At 49.7% G+C, this 21,945-nt stretch overlaps 1 protein-coding gene across 16 annotated transcripts in view; it reads right to left on the bottom strand.

Annotated features, from left to right (window-relative positions):
- Nucleotides 1-21,945, bottom strand: part of Mbp (myelin basic protein) — a 110,656-nt gene that overhangs the window by 67,908 nt on the left and 20,803 nt on the right. For all 16 annotated transcript variants that reach the window (NM_001025289.1, XM_087592117.1, XM_087592125.1 and 13 more), the window contains exon 2: nucleotides 17,310-17,386. In NM_001025289.1, coding sequence (NP_001020460.1) covers nucleotides 17,310-17,360 — 51 coding nt within the window. In that variant the 5' untranslated portion in view covers nucleotides 17,361-17,386. The remainder of the gene's footprint in view (nucleotides 1-17,309; nucleotides 17,387-21,945) is intronic.

Below are 21,945 nucleotides of genomic sequence, written 5' to 3'. Positions count from 1 at the left end.
TCCCCATTCTCCTCCCCTTTTTCTCTCCACATGCTCACAGCCATCTCTACTTCTCTACTCTTCTGCCCTCTCTGCCTTTCTCTGTCCCTACTAACCTTTCAACTCCCCTCCCCATACCCTGAATAAACTCTATTCTAGACTATACCATTGTGTGGCTGGTCCCTCAGGGGGAAGGGATGCATCAGCATGGCCCCTTGGCGGCACCCCCTTCCCCATACCTGGCTACACATCCACAAAACACGTTCCCTCTCTCCTTATCTTTTTATAAGCACAACAGATGAGAGCCACAGCCAAGGATCCCTTAGCAAACTCAGGTTCTGGGTGCTAACAGCATCAACTTCATGGAGGGCAAACACGCCTGTACGACTCCCCAAAGCAACTACTGACAGCATGATGTTGTCTCTACGGTTAACCTACATTCTACATGCCAAGGCTCACATGTGACTGCTGAGGCCGGTGCTAGCAGACACACTAAGCTTCCTACGGAGAATCATATCCGTTATGTGTCTTTTCTCTATTGTTTTTCAGCAAACTTTATTGCTAGGGTCTTTGGTCTCTGTTACCTCTCCTGAATCCTCCCTGACTGTTAGCTGCTAACCTTCTCTCCCCTCTATGGGTTCCCTGATTCTTAAAATACGTCTGTGTTATAACTTCTGTCGTCTGGGACTCTGTCTATTTCCTTGTATGGAAATAGGGCCTTCACAGAGGCAATAAAGTTAAGGGAAATTAGCGTGGGCCTAGCTAGTGAACGGAATCCTTGTCACAGGGAAAGCACACTCAGCCATGCAGAAGGATGGCGGTGACACAGGGAAGACGACAGAGCCACCTAGAGCCAGGGAAGGCAGGGAGACACCACCTCTGGCCTTTCAGAATATAGAACAAGCTCCACTCGTTCAATAAGATCAAAGTCTGGCCGTGTAGATTTCTGATTTATGGGACTGTTGTTGAAGCCACATCCTCACAGCCAGCCTCAGACAAACGCTAGCACGCCCAGCCAAAGATGGTGGCGAGAGGAAAGAGGTGATTTCAGTGCTGAGGAATTTCTATGCTTCTAACTTATCAGGAGTCAGTGATCCAACTCATCTTCTCTGAGAAAAACATGAAAGAGAAACCCCAACGGCCTTTGACCTTCAAATGTCAGGGAGCAACTTCCTACGGGCTGAGGTGGCCTTGCGTGAGGCCTGGGAGAAGAGACCTAGGGGCTGTAGGCTCCGTCGCCATCTTTGTCCTCTTCAGACCTGCTGCACAGGGTGGGCCTTGTTGAGGCCCCAGACCTGCCAAGCCAGATTTAGGCTGAATGCAGTGAAGGAATCCCGGTGTGACTAAGGACCAGGCACCTAGTGGCATGCTCCTAAGTAATGAGTGTCCAGGCACCCGGGTGACACATCGACCCAGAGGAGTGTCACCTGCCACTCAGTCATTCATCTAGAGAGCACGGCCATTAGCATACCACGTAGGTGTGCACATAGGCACACATACCCGTGCACACACACTCATGCCTCCACTCCCCAGCGGCGTTTCTGGGTCCCGCTCACACACAAGCAGCAGGTTGTTTACCTGGCATTTCTGGAGGATTAATGACCTGGTGGTGATAGCATTGAGGATTCGAGAGGTCGGAGGATACACTAATGCATACTGTACACAGTTCTGGAAGGTGACAGAAGAGGTTCTGGGAGAGGAAGATGTTACGGTGTTCTGATTCACTTGGAGACCACTTGGGAGAACTTTGGTAGCGAGACATGTCACAGAGCTGCACGCTGCAGAACGGGGTGTGTGTTAAGCTCTGAACCACGTCCACTGACTAGAAGCACACGTAAGAATGGAGTTTGAGGGTTTCGAATCCCTTAAAACCCAATGGGTCAAAAAGGAATGGGTTATAGACATTAGTTAACCCCTTCCCTCCAAAGACATTGGCTACCCTGAAGCACCTGTATCTAATACAAGGCTCCAAGCAGCAGCTAGCATTCAAGGCAGGGGTGTTCACTTAGAGACTCTGGTGTCTGAACAGCGGACCCCACACCTGCAGCCAGCAGATAAGCCTAGCTTAGATACGTGTCTTGGCAACGCCACTTCAGATAGACACAGGGATGGAAGTGTAGCTCGGTCGGTAGAGTGCTTGACTCCCACGCATGAAGCCTTGTGTCTGATCTGCAGCCCCACATAGACCAGTGTGGTGGTACCTGTGGGTAATCTCAGACTGAGGTGGTAGAGGCAGGAGGGTCAAACATTTAATGGCTAAACACACAGCGAGTTCAGGGCTGCGTGTAAACAATGTAAATGCTGACATGAGTGTGTTTAAAAAAAAAGACTTTTCAGGAGAGCGGGGAGGGGAGGAGTAAACATTAACGTATAAGAAGACTCTCTGTCAGAGCTTATGAACTTTGCAGCCCTCCTCTCTACCTCTGGGGTAAGGGGTATATGGATGCAGTCCTCTGCAAGTATTCATAAGCAGGGATCATCTGCTGGCCCTGGGCAAAGAGGGTGTGGCTCTTCTCTTACTCCTGCTCCTTCTGTCTGGTAGGTTCTGCTTGTCAGATCCTGTTATCTCTACTCCAGTAGTCACTGGGTACCTCAGCTTGAACTAGGGGTGGGCTGTAGTCCTCAAGCACACACCTCATTCCAGACCTCTTGGCTCCTGGTCTTCCCTGTGGCTGAGAGCTGGGGACTCTGACATGTGCTCAACCACGGGGCTGTGGAACCTGGGCCGTGCCAAGGCACCCTGCCATGGTCTTCCCAGAAGAGTGTTGACTCTCTGAGTCTACAGGTGAGTCAGAGGCCCAGGGCCATCTCCGAAACCCGCAGAGCTACAGGATTTGGAACCGAATGCCTGAGGAGGGCACACACTACACAGTCTCGGAGGAAACCTGCCATTCCTGACTCTCAGTCCCGGCTTCAGCGGCGGAATCAGCAGAGAGGTGTCCGAAGTGACCAGGCAAGATGTCACAGACAACGACCTAGGACTGCTCGGCTGAGAAGAGATGTCGTCATCAAAGAGCTGCCGCCGTGGGGCCCTCAGGTAGAAGGGCACCTGAGCTGCTGTGGATAAGCTTACGGCAAAGTCCGGAATGGAGGTTTCAGTGAGGACGGCACAGCGGGGCTGGCAGCCGAAGGCCACATTCGTACCCACTGTGGTGGACATGCTTTAGTGCCCACTACCAAAGCCTGGGCTTGAGACCGGGAAGCTGAGTGTGGCCTTTCTTAGCCTCTGCCTTTCTCCTTCCCATACACAGTCCAAATTCTCACTCCAGCATCCCCGAAGGCACCTCTGGGCTTCGGCTGCCAGAGATTCCAGAAGGAAGCGGCTCCTTGAGCCCCATATGACACAGACAGGTGCAGCACCTCCCATAGCCCACACGTGCAGCGTACGCACGCCTGCTGGGGTGTTACGTGATCGAAAGACTCCTGCATATTTTAAAATTTAAACTCGGTGACAATCTGGCTGAAATCACAAAAGTGCTGAAGAATCGGCACAAGAAAAAGTCCCAGGGTTGGGGATTTAGCTCAGTGGTAGAGCGCTTGCCTAGCGAGCGCAAGGTCCTGGGTTCGGTCCCCAGCTCCGGAAAAAAAAAAAAAAAAAAGAAAAAAAGAAAAAAAAAAAGAAAAAGAAAAAGTCCCGTGTGCTAGTCGAAAAAACTAGAAAAAAAGTCTGAATGTATTGTTCACCCCCTGTCCCTGCCCCCACGCTACCACTTCCTTTTTTCTTGACAGAGTCCCATGTATCCCAGGCTGGCCTGAAATGCCATGTATGGCTGAGGATGGCCTGGAACTGTTGCCGCTCACAGCTCCATAAAATGCCAATATTACAAGCTTGTGCGCCAGACCAGACTTTATTTTCTCGAAAGTAGATTCTTTTCTTCTTCTGCCTCTACTTTGAGTTAGGGTGAGCAGCAAAGGCACTGGCTAGGGGCAGTGACGGGGTGCAGATAGCAGGAGTTTGATTTCTGGATTCCAGGATGGAAGGGAAGTCCTGCATCCTGAAAGCTTCCCTCTGCCTGCCACTTATATGTCATGGCACCCTAAAACACACACACACACAAACACACACACACACACACTTACATAAATACAGATTAACACACACACACTTACATATATACAGATTAACACACACATATACACATGCACCATAAACACACACACACACTTATACAAATACAGATTAACACACACACACATATACACATGCACCATAAACACACACACACACACACTTATACATATACAGATTAACACACACACATGTACACATGTACCATAAACACACACACACTCATACATATACAGATTAACACATACACACACATATACACATGCACCATAAACACACACACACACACTTATACATATACAGATTAACACATACACACACATGCACCATAAACACACACACATATACAGATTAACACACACATATACATATGCACCATAAACACACACACACACACACACACACACACACACACACACACACCCTGTACCACAACATATTATACAAGAAAGATAAAGAAAGACGATGAAGAGTCTTTCCTCAGAGAAGGCATATACCTGGCCAGTGGACTACGAAAAGATGCTCAGTACCCTCACCTCTGGGGCACGTGCTTCAAAGCCAGAGGCAGGAAGATACATAGGGTGCACGGACGAACTTTCAAAATGCAGTGTTTCAGGAAAGAAGCCCCACACCAAAGGCCACCCAGATGATCCCATCCATGTGACCTACTGTAATGGGGAAACACAGAGGACCAGTGGCTTTGGGGGGATGGGTCAGGGAGACAGTTGGACACAGGTGTGATTTATCTGAGTCACTGTTGTAAAACTCGATGGTGAGATGATGACACACAGCTGTGGATGTGCCAAAACCACACTGAACATTTTCAGTCTGTATGTGTAAGAGCTACATCTTAGCAAAAGTGTTACACACACACACACACGCACACGCACACGCATGCACACACGTGCACACACATGCACATGAATGCACCCCCACATGCACACACATGTACATGAACATGCACATGCATGCACACACATGCACATTCACACGCACAGGCACAGGCGCACGCACACACACACACACACACACCCTCTGGAACTGGAGTACAGCTCACTGATGAGCACTTGTCTAGCATAAGAGGCACCAGGCTCCACCCCCTTGCACTGAACAAGAAATAGAGATTAAAGGAAAAAATGTCCCATGCCCATAAAACTGCTTGTAGGTTTGCCCAAAGTGAGAGCTGGTCTCATGCAGCTCTGAAGCCACTTTCCTGTGGAAATACCTCCTTAGCTTCGTCCTGTAACAGTTCAGCTTTGTAGTACAGAGGCGGGAGCTCTCTTTGGGATGTGACTGAGAGTGCAGAGGTCTCTGAATCATGAATGCACAGAAGTGTGCTGGGGATTGGGTTTAAGCACGGGCTTTGGGAAGTCACGGCAGGGTAAACATTACTCAGTTCGGCAGTGCACTGAAACTGCTTATTGAGGTCTGTTACGCAACTGGACAAACTGGCTTCTATTTTAGGAGCACAGAGACCTTCTGTTTATTCCTGGTTGCTACTGCTGCCCCAGCTGGCCCGGTAAGTGGGAAGGATGGTCCCTTCAGGAGGGCAGAAGAGACAGGGATGTATCTGCTTAGCCTGGTGCTGTCAGCTTCGGTTTACTGCTCAGCGAGTCTCATGACTAACAAGAGCCCAAGACAAACTCATCACTAAGTGAATCGAGCCAGCCTCAGAAAAACAACTGCCACATGCATTCTCTCTTTCGTCTCTCATGGAGACACACAGAATCATTTGGGTGCATGAAACAGAAGCAGGACTGTCTAGGAAGTGAAGTGGGTGAACGGAAGAGGGTTGGTGACACACCAGAGGACAGGGGGCTCAAAGTATTTTATATACTCGTGTGACAATGCCCACATGTAACCCAGAATGTTAATTAACAAAATAAATTACAGAAGGATATTTATTTAATTAAAAAGTAGCCACATTTTAGAAACAGAATAAGGTGACAGAAGCCTTTGGTTTCTTTTGCAAGGCAAACGCTTTAGTTTTGGGTAATGCATAACTACTTTGGTTATCTTCCTGTAGAATAGCCCTTTATGTTTCTGGGTAGTCCCCTATTTAACGGCTTTAAGTCAAGTCCTGTCTTTGAGATAAGCCCTATCTCTGCTTAAAACAAAATGCTAATATATCAGGAGTGTGAATGCTTCCCTGAATATATGTGGATCACCAATTTGCAATCTTCCCTCTAACAAAGCAGGCAGGTCACGTGGGCAAACCCAGTACAGTCGAGGTAGGCACGGTTGCTATCTGTTACTGCTTCCTGCCTGTATTTGAACTGACAAACCTTTGTAAAGGTAACAATAAAAGCTGCTCAGGAAAGATCAGAAAGATACAGAAAGATACAGAAAGAATGTATCAATACGACACCATTGAGGACTGAAAGCCAGAGAGAAACTCCCGGATTTTGTCTTTGCAGCTGTGCTCTGCTTCTTTGCCTCAAATAACCACACCCAGGTTGTGAAATGGATTTTCCCTTCTATCTCAGAGGCAGCCCATCCTTCAAAACCATCTCTGTGACCCTGTGGCCTCAGGGCGAGTTGTGGGGAGTAGCGAGCCTTCTTTAGCTTGCTGGGAGGGCTGGGGAAACACACCGGGCTGGCGCCATGTCCACTCAATCCAGGGCACAGTCAATCACTTGAGCTTTGGAAAGGATGCACGATGGGTGGAGAATATCCCGCACACAGCAAGGAGCTGCCGATCACCGAGATCACTTAAGGCCGGCTCCTCGCTTGCCAGCCATCTGTGTGTAGAGTCCTTTGCAAAAATGCACACAGGGGGAGGTGTCTGTGCCCCCAGATGTCTCTTGTTTTACACGTGGTGACAAAAATCAAACCACCATGTGGTTACCAGAAGATCCAAGTTGTCAAGGTATTATGAAAAGCCTTCTGGAGCTTTCTACCCAGGGGCACAGGTCACATGACGACCCAGGAAGCATGCGCATGGGTTTTTTTCTGAGCTAGTCCGTGAAGCGAGGTTTTTAAGCACTAAGAGAAGCAGGACTTTAAAGATCGTGCACTCCATGTGGTTTGACCCTAGGTGCTCCATGCTCAGGAGCTAGCTGTCTTGCAAACGTTGAGGTGTTGACAGGGAGGGTTCTGACTGGGCTGTGTGTCCTCAGACTGCTGAGGTACTGTGGATTCCAGCATGGAAGCAGAGAAACTCCCGTGTGGAAGGCCCCGTCAAAAGCAGCACCCTCTCCCCCCGAGAGCCCTTGAGCCCTATGCCGCACTTCCTTCTAAAATACACCAAATAATCTACTTCAAAAGCGTCGGACCCAACCTCCGATTGGTTTAATTCGTGTCATTTGAAAAGCTTAAATATAAATGCTCTCCCGATCACTGCGGCCTTTTGGCAATTAAGCAAAACAAACGGAGTCAGGGCTGCTGCAAGAAAGAGGCAAAGGCTGAAGGTGTGACCTGGAGCCATGCCATGCCATGACCTTCTCCTGGTGGAGGAGAGGCAGGACGAGAAACGACACCCCGTCTATACCACTGAGTGTGTATGAGGGGCTCCTCAGCCTGGGGGAGGGTGGGCGCGCCTGGTAGCCTTCCTCTCTGCTCTGACCCCCTCCCTCCTTCCAGTTCTCTGTCAGTCATCTCTTCCCACCCTGGAATGAACCCAGAGTGAGGCCACTGCATTTTATAGTATGGAATTCCATTACTCGGTGTAGCCAGAGGGCCCACAGCACAGGGCAAAGCCCAGGTAGCAACAAGAAGCTTTAGGGACCAGAGCTCAACTGCTGGCGATGAGGGAGAGGGATCTCAGAGAAGCTCTTTTCCCTCCTCATGGAGACTGCCAGAGAGGAAACAACACTCCCTAATACAGCTTTACCCTGCCCCCATTCACCTGTAAGGTTCTCGGTCCTGTGCCTTAGTGCAGTTATGAACTGGTACAGGGTGAATAATCTATGTGGCAAGGATCCTAGATCACCACGGGCTGTTTGCACAGTTGGGCCTGCCTTGTTTATTTACTAAGGTGTGTTTGGTTGCTTAGGGCTTATGGAGTATAATGGGAGACATTAAATAATGAGGACTCTGTTCCAAGTATCAGAGGCAGAATCATAAAGTTGAACTTTCTCCACAGCAACCCGGGGTTACATCCTAAAAGTTTGATTCTTAGATTAATGGAGGCATCAGGTTGCAATAGCGAGGTGTGCTTAAACCAACCAGATGCAGAACTTCAAATGGGAAGAAGCCTTTCCCGCAGTGCATGCGTGTTGAGAGGTTCAGAGCTGGCCTCTGTGAGGGAGAGTCACAGCAACCCAGCACACACATATACACATAGCATACATACATAACACTCATGTTTGTATACGTGCGTATACAGCACTCACATACACACCCGTATACACACAGCACGTACATATACACATAGCACGCATCACAAAGACACACATACACATACAGTTCAGGCCATTTGCACTCACAGGCAGATGCATGCTCCATACACACGCACAGACACTCACACCATCACATATGTCCACGGTGCATATGACTTCTCACCTCCCCCCCATTACATGTACATATTTACACAAACAAGAGACCCTTTTCCACACGTGTGTCCTGTCATATTGAAAACCTTGCCTTCTGAAGCTGGGAAAATAAAGGATCAGGAGTTGAGGGTACACTCCGCTCTTAGAGGATCAAAGTTCAGTTCCCAACCCCCACATCAGGTGGCTCCTAACTGCCTGTTAACTCCAGTTCCAGGGGATCCGAGACCTCTGACCTCTGTGCCACCTGCACTCACTCATGTACTCACACTCGTGCGCGCACACACAGACACACAGACACACACTTAAAAATAATAAAAATCATCTTTAAAAAGTCCCTCTTGATTCCAAATGTAAAGCGTTACAACCAGGTTGCTGAGGATAGAACCCATCATATGAAGGACACATTCTACGTTTTCAGAGTATGAAGTAAACATGGCCTCAAAGGTCCAGTCACCAGTGGCGTTTCTAGATTTTTCTTGGCCTGGGACAATAAGTGGTGGCCCAGTGAGGTTCACAAGCAAGGGGACAGGTGAGCAGGACAATTACCATGCAAACAGCTTGTCTTCACCCACACCCTTCTGACCCTGTGACATTCGAAGGGGGCAATGCATATGCTTCCAATGTCAGAAGGGCAAGCCCCACCCACCCTCCTGGACTGGCCTGGTGGCATTTTGTAGCAAGTCACCCAGAGGTCTAAATGAATGCCTGCTGTCTTCCTTGCATTCTTGCTGTCAGTCAGGTGAGAACCCAAGTTTGAATGGGTAACAATTTTCCATGAGTCCCTCACAGACCTAATGCTCTCTACGTTCATTATCCTGCTTCGTAAGGCACCAGACATCCTGCTCTGTCTGGGCGGGGCATCCATCTCGGATGACTGTTGTATTTCTGGCATCTGTCCCTGCCTCTTATCGGGGCTCCTGCTGGTGAGTATGGGGAGCCCTCAGAGCTTTAGGCCCTGGGTTCTTGGCTATCAGCTATATTCTTCTGTACCCCAAGGTTCCTTCCTTAGTGTACAGATCTGGGAGGGCACAGAGGAGGCTGGCACACACCCTGCTGTCTCTGCTTTATACTGCTGCTAAGTCTGTGGCATTCACACTCAACGTCCAGTGCCAAACAGACCATTGATATTTAACAACTGTTGTGCGCTGGAAGTTTTGTGACAGGTGCTTACAAATTGTGTCACGGTTTATAATAATAATAATAATAATAATAATAGTAATAATATAATAAATAATGACCCTATGATGTCAATTAGCCAACAAACATATGAAAACCAATCCCCAACCAACCAATTAGTCAACCAATCAAGGAAAACTAGTCAGTTAATGTGCCAAGTAACTAAAGAAGTAAAACCAAGCGCTACCCAAAACCAACCACCAAATCAACCAACCAACCAACCAACCAAACAACACCAACCACATTATCAGCTAGACAAAAGCAGCCAGCCAGCCGGCCAAATCCTACAATGTGGGTGCAAGAACAGATGTTATCTTTCCAGGGCTCTGAGTGCCCTGGGGTTTTCTCAGCCTCCAACTCTCTAAGGCCTCAGGCCCAAGCTGGAGTTCAGAACTCTTCTGGACTTTGACATCGCCCCAAGACTCACACACCTGACTCTGCCGAACTCAGAGAGAAAGTGTAAAGAGGCCCAGGGATCCCTATCCGCCAGCTCAAGATAATGGCTGCAGTTGGATCCAGACCCTGAGAGGAATGAAGCCTGGGGCTGTGTTTCTAGACCACATGATTGGGTTGCTGGCTTCTCGCTGCTGGAGAAAGTTTAGTAACTAACAGCAACATTCTAGGCAACATTGCAACATTGTAACCCGCAGCAGCCCACAGGCGCATGGCGGGCACATGTCAGTGGCGGCGGAGGCGGCCGCAACAGCGGTAGCAGTTCTGTGTGGAGGCTCTGGATACACTGACTAATTACACAGCCTGCTGTTAATAATTACACTTCCTTAGCTGAGACCTGTGGCCACCCTTGGTTTACAGAGGCGTCTGTGTTCCCCAGTTGTCAGATGGGTAGAACACCTGGATGGACGCCAGTCCACTCCCTGGTCATTCTTTGAACATGAAGCTGTGGGAAAAGCCTTTTGCTCTGAATTCACCACAGAGGAAAACCATTTGTGACTCAACGCGCCCACGAACATTTCCACCAAGAACCTTTTGGGGCACTGCCCGGGACTTCCACATGGGTGTCACCTAGTTTGTCTAGCTCCTAAGCTCTCATCCATCCTGTGGTAACTGGGAATTGCCTGAGTTCTCAAAGCAGTGTTTATGTGACTTGCCTAAAAGATGGAGATTCCACGTGCATGGATCTAACCTTGCCCATAGAGTAGCTCAATCCCTATCCTGCCCACACAGTGGATGATCCCCCACCCACACACTGTTGTCAAACAGAAAAGTAAAATTCCCCAGTAAATTTGGTGTCCACCAAGCACAGCCTTCTCACCATGCTGTGGGTGTCTTCAGGTGTGTGTGTGGGTGGGGGGGCATCTGGGCACTTCCTGCCCCTGTTCTGTGATCTGGGAAGATTGAGGGTGTAAGCAGGAAAGATGAGCAGGGCCTGGAAGTTCTGTCTTTTTTCCCAGTGTCCTCTGGGACACTTGCCCTCTTCACACTGCCTTCTGGTGTTACCCATAGCCACTGACAGGGTGTGGCACAACGCCTCCTGGAGCACTCTGGACAGCTTGGCTGTAGTGTTTGGTTGGCCACTCAGCAAGCCATGCCTAGACACCAGCATGACCTGGGGCTACTGGTGTATTCGTCAGTAGGGCAACATCATGGCTGCTCTGCCTGAACTGTGTGGGGAGGAGCAGACTTGGCAGAGCGGGGTGAACCAAGCTGGTTAGAGTCTAGCCACTTCTCATTCCTGAGGCGGGTGTGAGGGAAGGAACACAGCTTACTGAAAAGCTATAGATCTGGCAGCACATCCTCCGAACAGCCTGAATCTCCAGCAGAGTGGCCCTGGGGAGCAGCCGGCACACCCCTCACAGCTGGGGTGCCAGCATTCTCAGGGAAACAGATTTCTCCTGTCAGAGTGAAACACTGTTTCATCTCTGTGGAAAGCTCTGAGTTGCTTCCACAACTCTGCCTATATTTGCAAACTAAGTGTCACATTTCTCAGAATGTCTTTTTAATATCAGTCTCAATGAGAGAGAGGGAGGGAAAAAGGGAAGGAGGGAGGGGAAGAGGGGGGGGTTGTGACAATGATTAAATTACACAGATTATTTGCCAAAGGTGGGGTTACCCCAGGGGAAGGACCAAAAACTTCTTTGCCCAAAAGCCAATATGACAGAATTCTAATGTCCAACAAAAGTTCCAGAACAGTGTGAAACCCAGTTTTTAATGTGGGTGGGGAGGCCACAAAGAAGGCCAGGGGTGAATCTAGAGGCCTGTAAAGGCAAGAACTATTCCAGAACATTTCAGTGACTTCCCCTCACCAATAGAGCAAAGGTGGTGAATTATTGAACTCTGACCTTTGATAAGGTGTCATTGGCTTTGGAGGGCTATGCTCCGGGTGGCTAAGCATCTGGCTCCTCCCTGAAGGCCAAGATAGCTGAAGGGTCACGTGCTGTCTTGCCTGGCCCATGGCCTCTTTCTCATATCCCCCTTTATCTGTTGACTGTCTCTAGTGATCGATCTGCCCTCTGCCATCCTGAGATGACCCCTCTTCTTTGTAAGGTGCTAGTCTGGGAAAGGCTATAAGGAACAATGTTATCCACGTCTCCATCCCCCTCCCCCCCGAAGCAGCTGGCCCTTGGGATGTCCTTCAGGCTGTCTTCTCAGCAGCACATGTGGAGGTATAAGCACTCCTTTCATTGGGCAATATGGAAAAATGGAGATTCCAGGGGTTGTGAAGAAGCTAGCCACCTCAATAACAGCTATCCTTAAAATGGACCCAGGTTCTCAGCATCCTCTATGACAAGTGCCATGGTGAACAATGGAGCTGGGATCTTTAAGGACATGGGCTCTCTCTGTCTAGGAAGCTGGTATGGGGGAAATGTTTATGAGCCACAGACCCCATGGCCTCCAGCACTCTGAAGAGGTTTGTGGGAAAGGATGCTATGGTGAGCACCAAAACCTCTCCTCTCCTCTCCTCTCCTCTCCTCTCCTCTCCTCTCCTCTCCTCTCCTCTCCTCTCCTCTCCTCCCTTCCCTTCTTCTCCCCTCCCCCCTTTTCTTTTCTTTTCTTTTTTTTAAAACAATACTTTAACACACATGTCCCAGTTCTCAGAAAGTTCTGATCTCGGTCCAATCCTCAGATCTGCAAAGGTGCCACATCTCTTCTCTAAGGTCCGAGGTTCCTCTCTGCGTCCTGCTCTGCAGCTCTAGTGTAGTCTGCCTTCTGTTGATGTGACAGAGCATTCTGACCACATTGCAAGGGGAAGGAAAAAGCAGTTTGTTTCATATTGACTTCCAGGTGACCACCCATCACTGACAGAATTCAGAGAAGAAATTCAGGAAGAAACCAAAGCAGAAAGCATGGAGAAAAGCTATTTATGAGGTTACTCACTAGTTTGCACAGGCCTATCTTTGCCATACAGCACAGGACCATCCGCCCAGGGGATGGTACCGCCTACGGTGGACTGCGTCCTCCCACACCAATCCTTAGTCAAGACAATCTGATCAAGGCAGTTCCTCAGCTGAGGCCTCCTCTCCTCAGGTGATTCTCTGGCCTCCCAACTTGACCTAACTAGCATGAGTGCACTATCCAAACCCATGGTAGATCTCTGGACTTTGAAGGAATGTTGCCACTCAGGGATTACAAGTTCCATATCTAGCCAGAGGCTGCCAAGAAGATAAAACACAGGAGCCTGCAGGCCCTGTGTGTCAGGCCAGTTCTTGAGGTGTCTTGTATGGTAGAGCCTGCACTGTGGTGGGGCCTTTGCGGAGAGACACAGGATGATAAATTGGGCTGTGCTGTGGCATCTGTCTACCAGGAGGAATCGATAGCTTCTCAGGCAAAGGTTCAGATGCTGAAGCCAAGTGCCAAGCTAGGCCTAGATGGTTCTCTTCGCTAATCTCTCTTCTATTCAGTGGTTCCCGGGGCTTATCAAATAGTGCATATGCTGAGAACTGAACTGCCTATTCCCAGATCCATCCACTGAAATATTAACTCCCAGCACCCCAGAAAACAACTATCTAAAGATGGGCCCTTCAAAGAGGAAATTCAGTTAAGCTTCAGCTCTTAGCCTGGGCCCTGCTTCAATATGAGAAGGGGAAGTTAGATTCAGCTACGAACAGGGGACCATGGGAGGGCACGTGGAGAAGATGGGGAGTGTGAAGCCTGACAAGAGACCCACCCTGTGGACTGTGGGACCCCAGATAGCCATCCTGTGACCTGTGAGAATAAAAATAAAAATGGTCTCAAAGGGCTAGACTTCTCTCTTAGGTTCCAGCATGGCCACCAGAGAAGACCTGGTTCCCCAGAGAGGTACAAATTAGTACCAGTGCTGTATCTGAAACCACCTGGTGCGTCTCGGACACTTGCTGGGCCAGCAGTGAGAGGCATGGCTATCATGAAAGCTTCAAAGAGCAAACTGAGCGGGGAGAGAGATCAGTGTCCACTGTTCTGGGCATGTGGGTCCTCCCGAGGAACCAGTGGCTTGAAACCTTCATGAACTTTACTATGGCAAGTCCCTCCTCTAGGGGCCAGCTGATGGGGACAGAGCCTTAACAGCTGGGACTGCTGAGCACAGGGCGTCACTGGCAGGCGGCTGCTTTTAGCTCCCGGAAGCCATTCCTTCCTCACCCCAGAAGCTTTCATTGGTGTAGCTGTGTGAACTGATCCATACTTGAGTGCATCACCCAAGCTACCTAGGACAGCCAATGTCATTTCCTTCCCTGGTTTTCCAGACAGCAATAGCGCAGACAGACACTGGGCATAGGACAGAAGATTGGAAAAAACCTGGCAAATTAGTGAGGGACAGCTGTTTATGACTGGGAAGGAGCCGCAGGAGATGGGGACTTCCCTATCTCTGAAAGTAAGAACAGTATTTGGAGGAACTGATACCCAGTCTATGAGACTGCATCGTGACTCAGGAGCCTAGTCCCCCGCAGCCGCAACTAGTGGCCTCTGTTCCCCTTTGGGACTCCAGCACCCTCCTCTTCAGCTGGATGGCAGGACCTGGGTTCCCTAGTAGAGTCTCAGCTAGGGATTGCCAACATCACAGCATGGTGCACTTGACCTTCCCCTCACCTCCTAGAGGTCTTCCTCAGCAGGAGAGAAAGATGGTAACAGCATTCCTGGGCTGTTTCCCTCTGTGAAAACCTTGCCTGGTGACTTGAGCATGGTGCATAGAGGCCAGGGATGCCTCTTGACCAACAAAGCCTGGAGCATCAGAGACAAGGCCTCCCTGTAACAGAAGGGTGCTAACCGGGCTTTATCTGCCAGGCACCTGAGGGTCTGCTGTAGTGGGGGAGGTGCTCAAGCCTTTGGGACACAGCATTGAGGGCATCTCTGCTGTTTTGTGGACATTCAGAGACCAGCTGAGGAGACTGCATGCAGCTGTGTGGCTGAAGTTGTAAGGAGAGGCAGGGGAGGCTCTAGGGGTGCCCCTGAACCTCAGCGTAGGAGGGGGGAATTCCTCAAGGGAGAAAGGAGCCTGCAGTTCTCCGGGCCAGTCCCAGTTTGTGGTTCCAGATCAGTGGGTAGATAATGAATGGGGGGGGGCAAATTCTCCCTGCAGGGCCCTCCCTAGCCCCAGAGTATAGCTTAGGGCCCTGAAGCAGAGGATCTTCTCCTTGGGCTCTCAAGAACAACAGAAGGCCCATGTGTAGTTGGGAAAGAGCGCTTACATATGAAAACGCTGGGGTTTTTGAAGCTGGGGTTTCAAATCAGTCACTCTGAGAGGTGGGATGCCTCAGGCTGTGACAGCCTGGCCCTGCACTAACAGTTTCTGATTTTGGTGAGAGTAAATTCAAATCAAGCAGCCTTGGCCAAAGCACATTCCTCACAGCGAGTAAACCTGCCAGGGTTCAACATTACAGACAACCACGGCCACAAAACCATCATCAGTATAATTTAGTGTGTTACAGTAATGAGTGGCCTCCACTCAATGTAGGCTGGTCATTTACATATTGATAAACCAGTGGCTGGGAAGAAGCTGGATAGCCCTGCTTCACACTTTCAGGTGAAGTCCTAGCACAGAAACCTTCTCAGCCCCTTTAAAGGGCGGGGATTGGAGGAGGGTGGGGGAAGGGTGGGGAGGGGGATGAGCTAGAAAGCTGTGTGCAATTGATTGTCTTTTTGGCTGCTGTGGAAATCGAACATCACCTGGAGTCAGACAAAGAGGCTTTACTGTTTGTTGTTATAAAGTAATTGTCACTGGGAGGGCAGGCTTTGAGAGTTTTAAAGGATCAATGCCATTTCCAGTTCACTCTCTGCTCCACGCTCGTGGTTCAAGATGGTGAGCTTTCCACATCCAGTTCCGGCTGGCTGACAGGTCTGCTGCTGCCCAGCCACCCTTCCCCACCATGCCGGACTCGTATCTCTCTGGAACCATGACCCAAGAGAACCCTGGCTTCCATCGGTTGCTTTGGTCCTATTGTTTTGTCACGATAAAAAAGTAACTAAGACTATACTTCCTCATGATCGGAAAGGACTCTTCAGTGACAAAGAGTGGACAGAAATTTGGGCAATGGTACTCTGTGGTCAGGCAGAGTCCTTGTGAAGATGGTGAGTGTGGAGAGACTCAGAATATCACGGTAACAGCACAGGTCAGACCCCCTCAGGAAAGACCATCCAGAGAAACCCACCAGGGAGAGGAAGCTGGTGAGCGCAGCTCTGCCTGAAGGGAGGGGATACTTTCTACATTTTATTTACTTATTGATTGACTGATTGATTGATTGACTGTGCATTCCAAATATTCTGTGACAAGCTGTAGAAGGCGTCGGGAAGGGGACAGAACAGAAAACCAGTTACCTACCAGCCTGTGGCTGGGCTGTCATCAGCTGGTGTGTCATGGGCAGTGTGAGGTTCTGAAAGTGGAGGGACAACCCAAGTTCTGGGGAAAACCTGGGTCACACGAGTGTGGATGTGTGGTAGAGGAACGAGCCTTGCGTATTCACAGCTAAGCATCTTCTGCTGGGGACTCCAAGAGGTACAGACAGGGGTGGGAACCAAGGGAGACATTGCTGACTCCATGGGGGAAAGACCCGGAATCTACCTACATTTCCCACAGCTGACCTCAGAAGGCAGACGTCTCATTGCACCAGGAAGAGGCAACAGCCCACCTGCCTGCTACCATTTGACCACACCTGAGACTCTGGTTCAGCTTCCCAACCCAAAGGCAGGGCCTTCCTCTACAGAGCAGCGAGGTGCACTAACGCAGGGAACGAGGGTTCGTTACTGATTGGGAACGGGGTTCACAGCTTCAACAGAGAGGTTCAGTAGATGGCGAAGTGGGAATACCATCACAAATAAGGAATCCTATTTGGCAAAAACTTTCAAGAGAGCAAAGGGACCCTGCAGCCTCTGTTCTCCTGGGGATACTGAGTCTAGGATGAATCCAGTGGTTCGCAAGTGGAGGCTCTACCCCATCTCCACCCAACGTGTGTGCCGAGCCATCCATCCCTCTCCTCCTTCATTTGCTTCCCAGGCCATGATGTACCCACTGAGAGGCAATCCTCCTGAATAAATGAAAACGATGATCTAAAAACAACAGCAAGGACCCAGCCATTCGGGGAACTGTTCCCCTTAAAGCTCCACTTCCTCTTTGGCTGAAGTAGAGCCCCAGGGCTGGAGAGTTGGCCTCAGCCCAGCCTTACCTTACTGGCCTTCTCAGATGCTAATTCTCGCTTTCCAGAGTGGTTTCCCATGGCGACCCAGTGGGGGTGTTCAAGAGCTAGAAGAGAAGAGAAGGTGTCAGCTGCGAAGAAGTCAATACTTCTGGAGGGCTTTGACCACAGCAAAAATCCCATGATTCCCCAGTAGTCCCTGAGAATTCAAGAGACACATTCAAAGCTGCCAACAAATATTGTTCCTGGGATCTCAGGGAAAGAACTAGAAAACAGAATGACAGCAACAGTCTCATTCTGCTCGGTGACCAGCTTTTGAGTGTGCCAGCATTTACAAACATATCTGCCCATTTGAGACCCTGCCGACCATTGAGCATAGACTCGAATACCCAGGGCTCCAATCATATTCGAGTGTAACATAGAGTGGGGTTGGGGATGGGGAGGAGGAAGGGTGGGGAGATGAGCTGAGACGTCAGAACATGTTCTGTATAATTTTCCAAATGGAAGGTGATGGACAGATGTCTGTGCCTCCTCCTGGAGAGGCTGGCCATCACGGTGGCCAAGGCCAGAGCAGTGATGTTTCTAATACAACTATCCTAAGAATGTGCAGGATTTGCAGGGAGGATAAAGTTGGATAAAGACAAGCATGGCCTCCTCATTCCCATTTACCAGCCCCAGACTTAGCAGCAGACACACGCTATTCTTTTCCAAAAGATACACAGAGCTGAGGAATTTGGCCAGAGCTGCTCCTTTGGCAAAGCAAGTTCTGGTCAGGATGAACCAATCCTTCTGTAGAGTGACACTTGTTCAGTCTGTGACCTGATTCTTCCAGGAAATCAGTTGAAGATCTGAGCACTCCAGAGCTCGCTCCCCTGTCAAACCCAGCAAACTCGATGAAAAGAGTCCTCAAAGGACCTTTGATTTTTAAAGTAGGAACAAGGCACGGCACAGTACGGGCTGAGCAAAAAAGCACATTTGAAACTGGCTCTTTTCATGGACGTGAGAAGCCTAACACTGGACTTCCCATCTCCCCCACACCTGGGGCACTTCAGTGATTAAGAAGACTAGCACGAGTGGTTTGTACACATGTAACCTCAGCACTTGCCACGTAGAGGGGGAGATCAGCAGCTCATGACCACCCTCAGTTATTCAGCTGCTTCAAAGCTAGATGGGGTTAATGGGCCTAGGGATTCCTTCCTCAAAAGTGCAAAAGAGAAAACCCTGAACCCCTAAAAGCAACAACGACAAGAACAACAACAACGATGATGACGATGACAATAACAATAACAATAACAATAACAACCACCACAAACCAACCAACAACAACAAAGGTGGAAGAGGAAGATGGGGGAAAGAGGAAATGCTGGTGCCTGAGCATGGGTCTCCCTCTCAGTGGCCCCACAGCCTGGATTAACTGATGTGGAATCTCTAGACTGGGGTCCCAGTCTTTCAGCCTAACCTTTGGGGAAAGAGAGAGAACAGGGTTTGCCTTAGACTTGGTTTAAATTGCTTTGATGGAACACCATGATCAAGACCAAGGCTAAGACCAAGACCAAGAAGACCAAGACCAAGACCAAGGCCAAGGCTAAGACCAAGACCAAGACCAAGGCCAAGACCAAGGCCAAGACCAAGACCAAGACCAGGGCCAAGACCAAGAAGACCACAACCAAGGCCAAGGCCAAGACCAAGACCAAGGCCAAGACCAAGACCAACAAGACCAAGACCAAGGCCAAGACCAAGACCAAGGCCAAGACCAAGACCAACAAGACCAAGACCAAGATCAAGGCCAAGACCAAGACCAAGACCAAGACCAAGATCAAGGCCAAGACCAAGACCAAGGCTAAGACCAAGACCAAGAAGACCAAGACCAAGACCAAGGCCAAGACCAAGAAGACCCCAACCAAGGCCAAGGCCAAGACCAAGACCAAGGCCAAGACCAAGACCAAGAAGACCAAGACCAAGGCCAAGGCCAAGACCAAGGCCAAGACCAAGACCAAGACCAAGACCAAGATCAAGGCCAAGACCAAGACCAAGACCAAGATCAAGACCAAGACCAAGACCAAGACCAAGACCAAGACCAAGATCAAGACCAAGGCCAAGACCAAGACCAAGACCAAGAAGACCACAACCAAGGCCAAGGCCAAGACCAAGACCAAGACCAAGACCAAGAAGACCACGACCAAGGCCAAGGCCAAGACAAGACCAAGACCAGGGCCAAGACCAAGACCACAACCAAGGCCAAAGCCAAGGCCAAGACCAAGACCAGGGCCAAGACCAAGACCAAGACCAAGACCAAGACCAAGACCAAGACTAAGACCAAGACCAAGATCAAGGCCAAGACCAAGGCCAAGGCCAAGGCCAAGGCCAAGACCAAGACCAAGACCAAGACTAAGACCAAGACCAAGACCAAGCAAGTGGGGAGGAAAGGGTTTATTCGGCTCACACTTCCAGATCACAGTCCATCCCTGGGGGAAGTCAGGACAGGAGCTTAAGCATGGCTGGAACCTGGAGGCAGGAGCTGATACAGAGGCCATGGAGGGGTGCTGCTTACTAGTCTGCTTCATCTGGCTTGCTCAGCCTGCTTTCTTATAGAATCTAGAACACCAGCCCAGGGATGGTCCCACCCATCATGGGCTGGGGCCTCCCCCATTGATCACTAATTGAGAAAATGCCTTAGAGCTGGATCTCATGGGGCATTTTCTCAATGGAGGCCCCTTTCTCTCTTACGACTCTAACTTATGTCAAGTTGACACATAAAACCAGCCATCACAGGGCAGATTCCCAAACTGCACATTTCAGTTGGTTTAACAGTACGGTGCCCCCTGTCCTTTAATCCTTAAAAACCAGGGCACAAGGATTCCGATATGAGTTACCCCACTCTCTGACTACACCTTACGGAATGGTGACTAATAAATGGCCGTTCTCCATCTCTGTTCTCCATCTCTGTGGACCCTTCGGACACTCACTCCAATTTATGGGAGAAAGCATTGCTCAATGTATAGCTGAAAACAGCAGCAAGAGCTTATTCTGTGATTCTGCCCATGGGGTGGCAGTCCCCTCTGGGTGCAGGGCCCATAGGTGTGGTGGTAACGGTCCTGTGCAAAGGGGAAGCTGCTCTGCGTTCTGCTGTGCAGCTGGCGAGGGGGTAGGGAGACATCAGTGGCCCCAGATAGATGGGTCTGAGTGGGGTTTTAAAGGACCCACTTGAGGCCACTTCAGTGGAAGTAGCCGCCATGCTCTGTCTACCAAATGAAAGATAATATCCTGACAATGAGTACCAGTGGGGAAGAACAGGACGACCTCTGTATTTGGTGAGTGTGGTCTGCAAAGGATAAAGTTTCCTAGGCAGGCGATTTCAGCACCCATGCCTGGTCTATCAGTCTTCTTGATTTAAACCTGCACAGCTCTTCTGAAACAACCCTGTCAGTGGGAGTTGGAGGTTTAGGGGCTTGGGGACTTTAAACGAGTGGCGAGGGAAAGACTATGAGACAGTGAGTCTTCCACTCCCTGTGGTCAGACCCAAGCATGGGCGTGATTTGTGCACAGTCAGCCTTGAGTCTAGGAATGCAGCCTGTCATTCTGAACTTTGACCTGTAATTCCACGCCATTTTTAAAAAGCCCAGTCGTGATGCTTCCTTCCTCCAAAAGCAAGCCTCCAAGATTTTATCCCAAGTTGAAACTGTGGGGCCACCTAAGTTGTTGTCTGTAATTTTAAAAAACCCATGCTTGTTCCTTGCCTGGTGCCGGCAATGGCCGTCTCTTCCAGCTCCCATCATTGGCTCCACCAAACCGCTAACGACCGTCCCTCGGCTGTGCCCTTATCGCCGTGGATGGAAAAACACCAGATAGCCTTAATATTTTAAAACCAGCCAGATAACACAACTGTTGGGTGAAGAATTTCTTGCCCCATCCTCCTTAGTCTTGGCAGTCACCTGCAAAGGTTACATGTCTGCTACTTCCTCTCCCTCCACGCCTGGTCTGAATCCCCAACTCTCTCCTCATCCTCTCCTCTCCCTCCTGGGACCTGGAAAACCCACCTTACTCTCTTTGCCCAGCGATTGGCTTCTGCCATCTTTATTGACCCAATCAAGAGACAATTAGGGAACTAGATTTTTAGTTATCAGCTCCTCCCCTACACTGATGTATTCTGGACAAAGGGGAACTGGTTTGATCCAGGCCCTTCAAGCTTAGCTGTCCCACCAAGCCCACCCTTTATCATACTTTGTAGCGAGACTCTATGCAGATACCCGGGGTGACAATTTCCACCAATATTTCAAAAATCCCAAGGGTACCAGACACAACCGCTACTGCGATAACAAAACCAACAACCAGACTTGTAAGTAAACTTAGTTATAGTGAGGAGACACAGTGTACTGGGGAGGCTGAGGTAAACTTCTGAGAGCCTCAGGCCAGCCTAGGTCTACATAGCAAGTTCCAGGAAAGTCAGGGCTACGTTGTAACAACCTGCCTTTAAAACAACAACAACAATTGATAAAGCTGGTCCTATGTGACTAGCCTATGCGTATGACAGATGAAGAGGCAGAAGAAAGGCAAGTGACACAAAGTAACCGCAGGTGTCCAGGGCCTCCTGAGGCTTGTCCTCCCCGGTTGTGTCCTTGCTTAGAGTGCGGTAACAAGGAAGCTTGCAGGTCCTTTGTTTTCTGGC

This window comes from Rattus norvegicus, chromosome 18, assembly GCF_021556685.1.
Source record: "Rattus norvegicus strain SHRSP/BbbUtx chromosome 18, alternate assembly SHRSP_T2T, whole genome shotgun sequence".
Classification (NCBI taxonomy): Eukaryota; Metazoa; Chordata; class Mammalia; order Rodentia; family Muridae; genus Rattus; species Rattus norvegicus.
The sequence above is the reverse complement of the archived record's forward strand: the minus strand, read 5'-3'. Positions and strand labels throughout refer to the sequence as shown.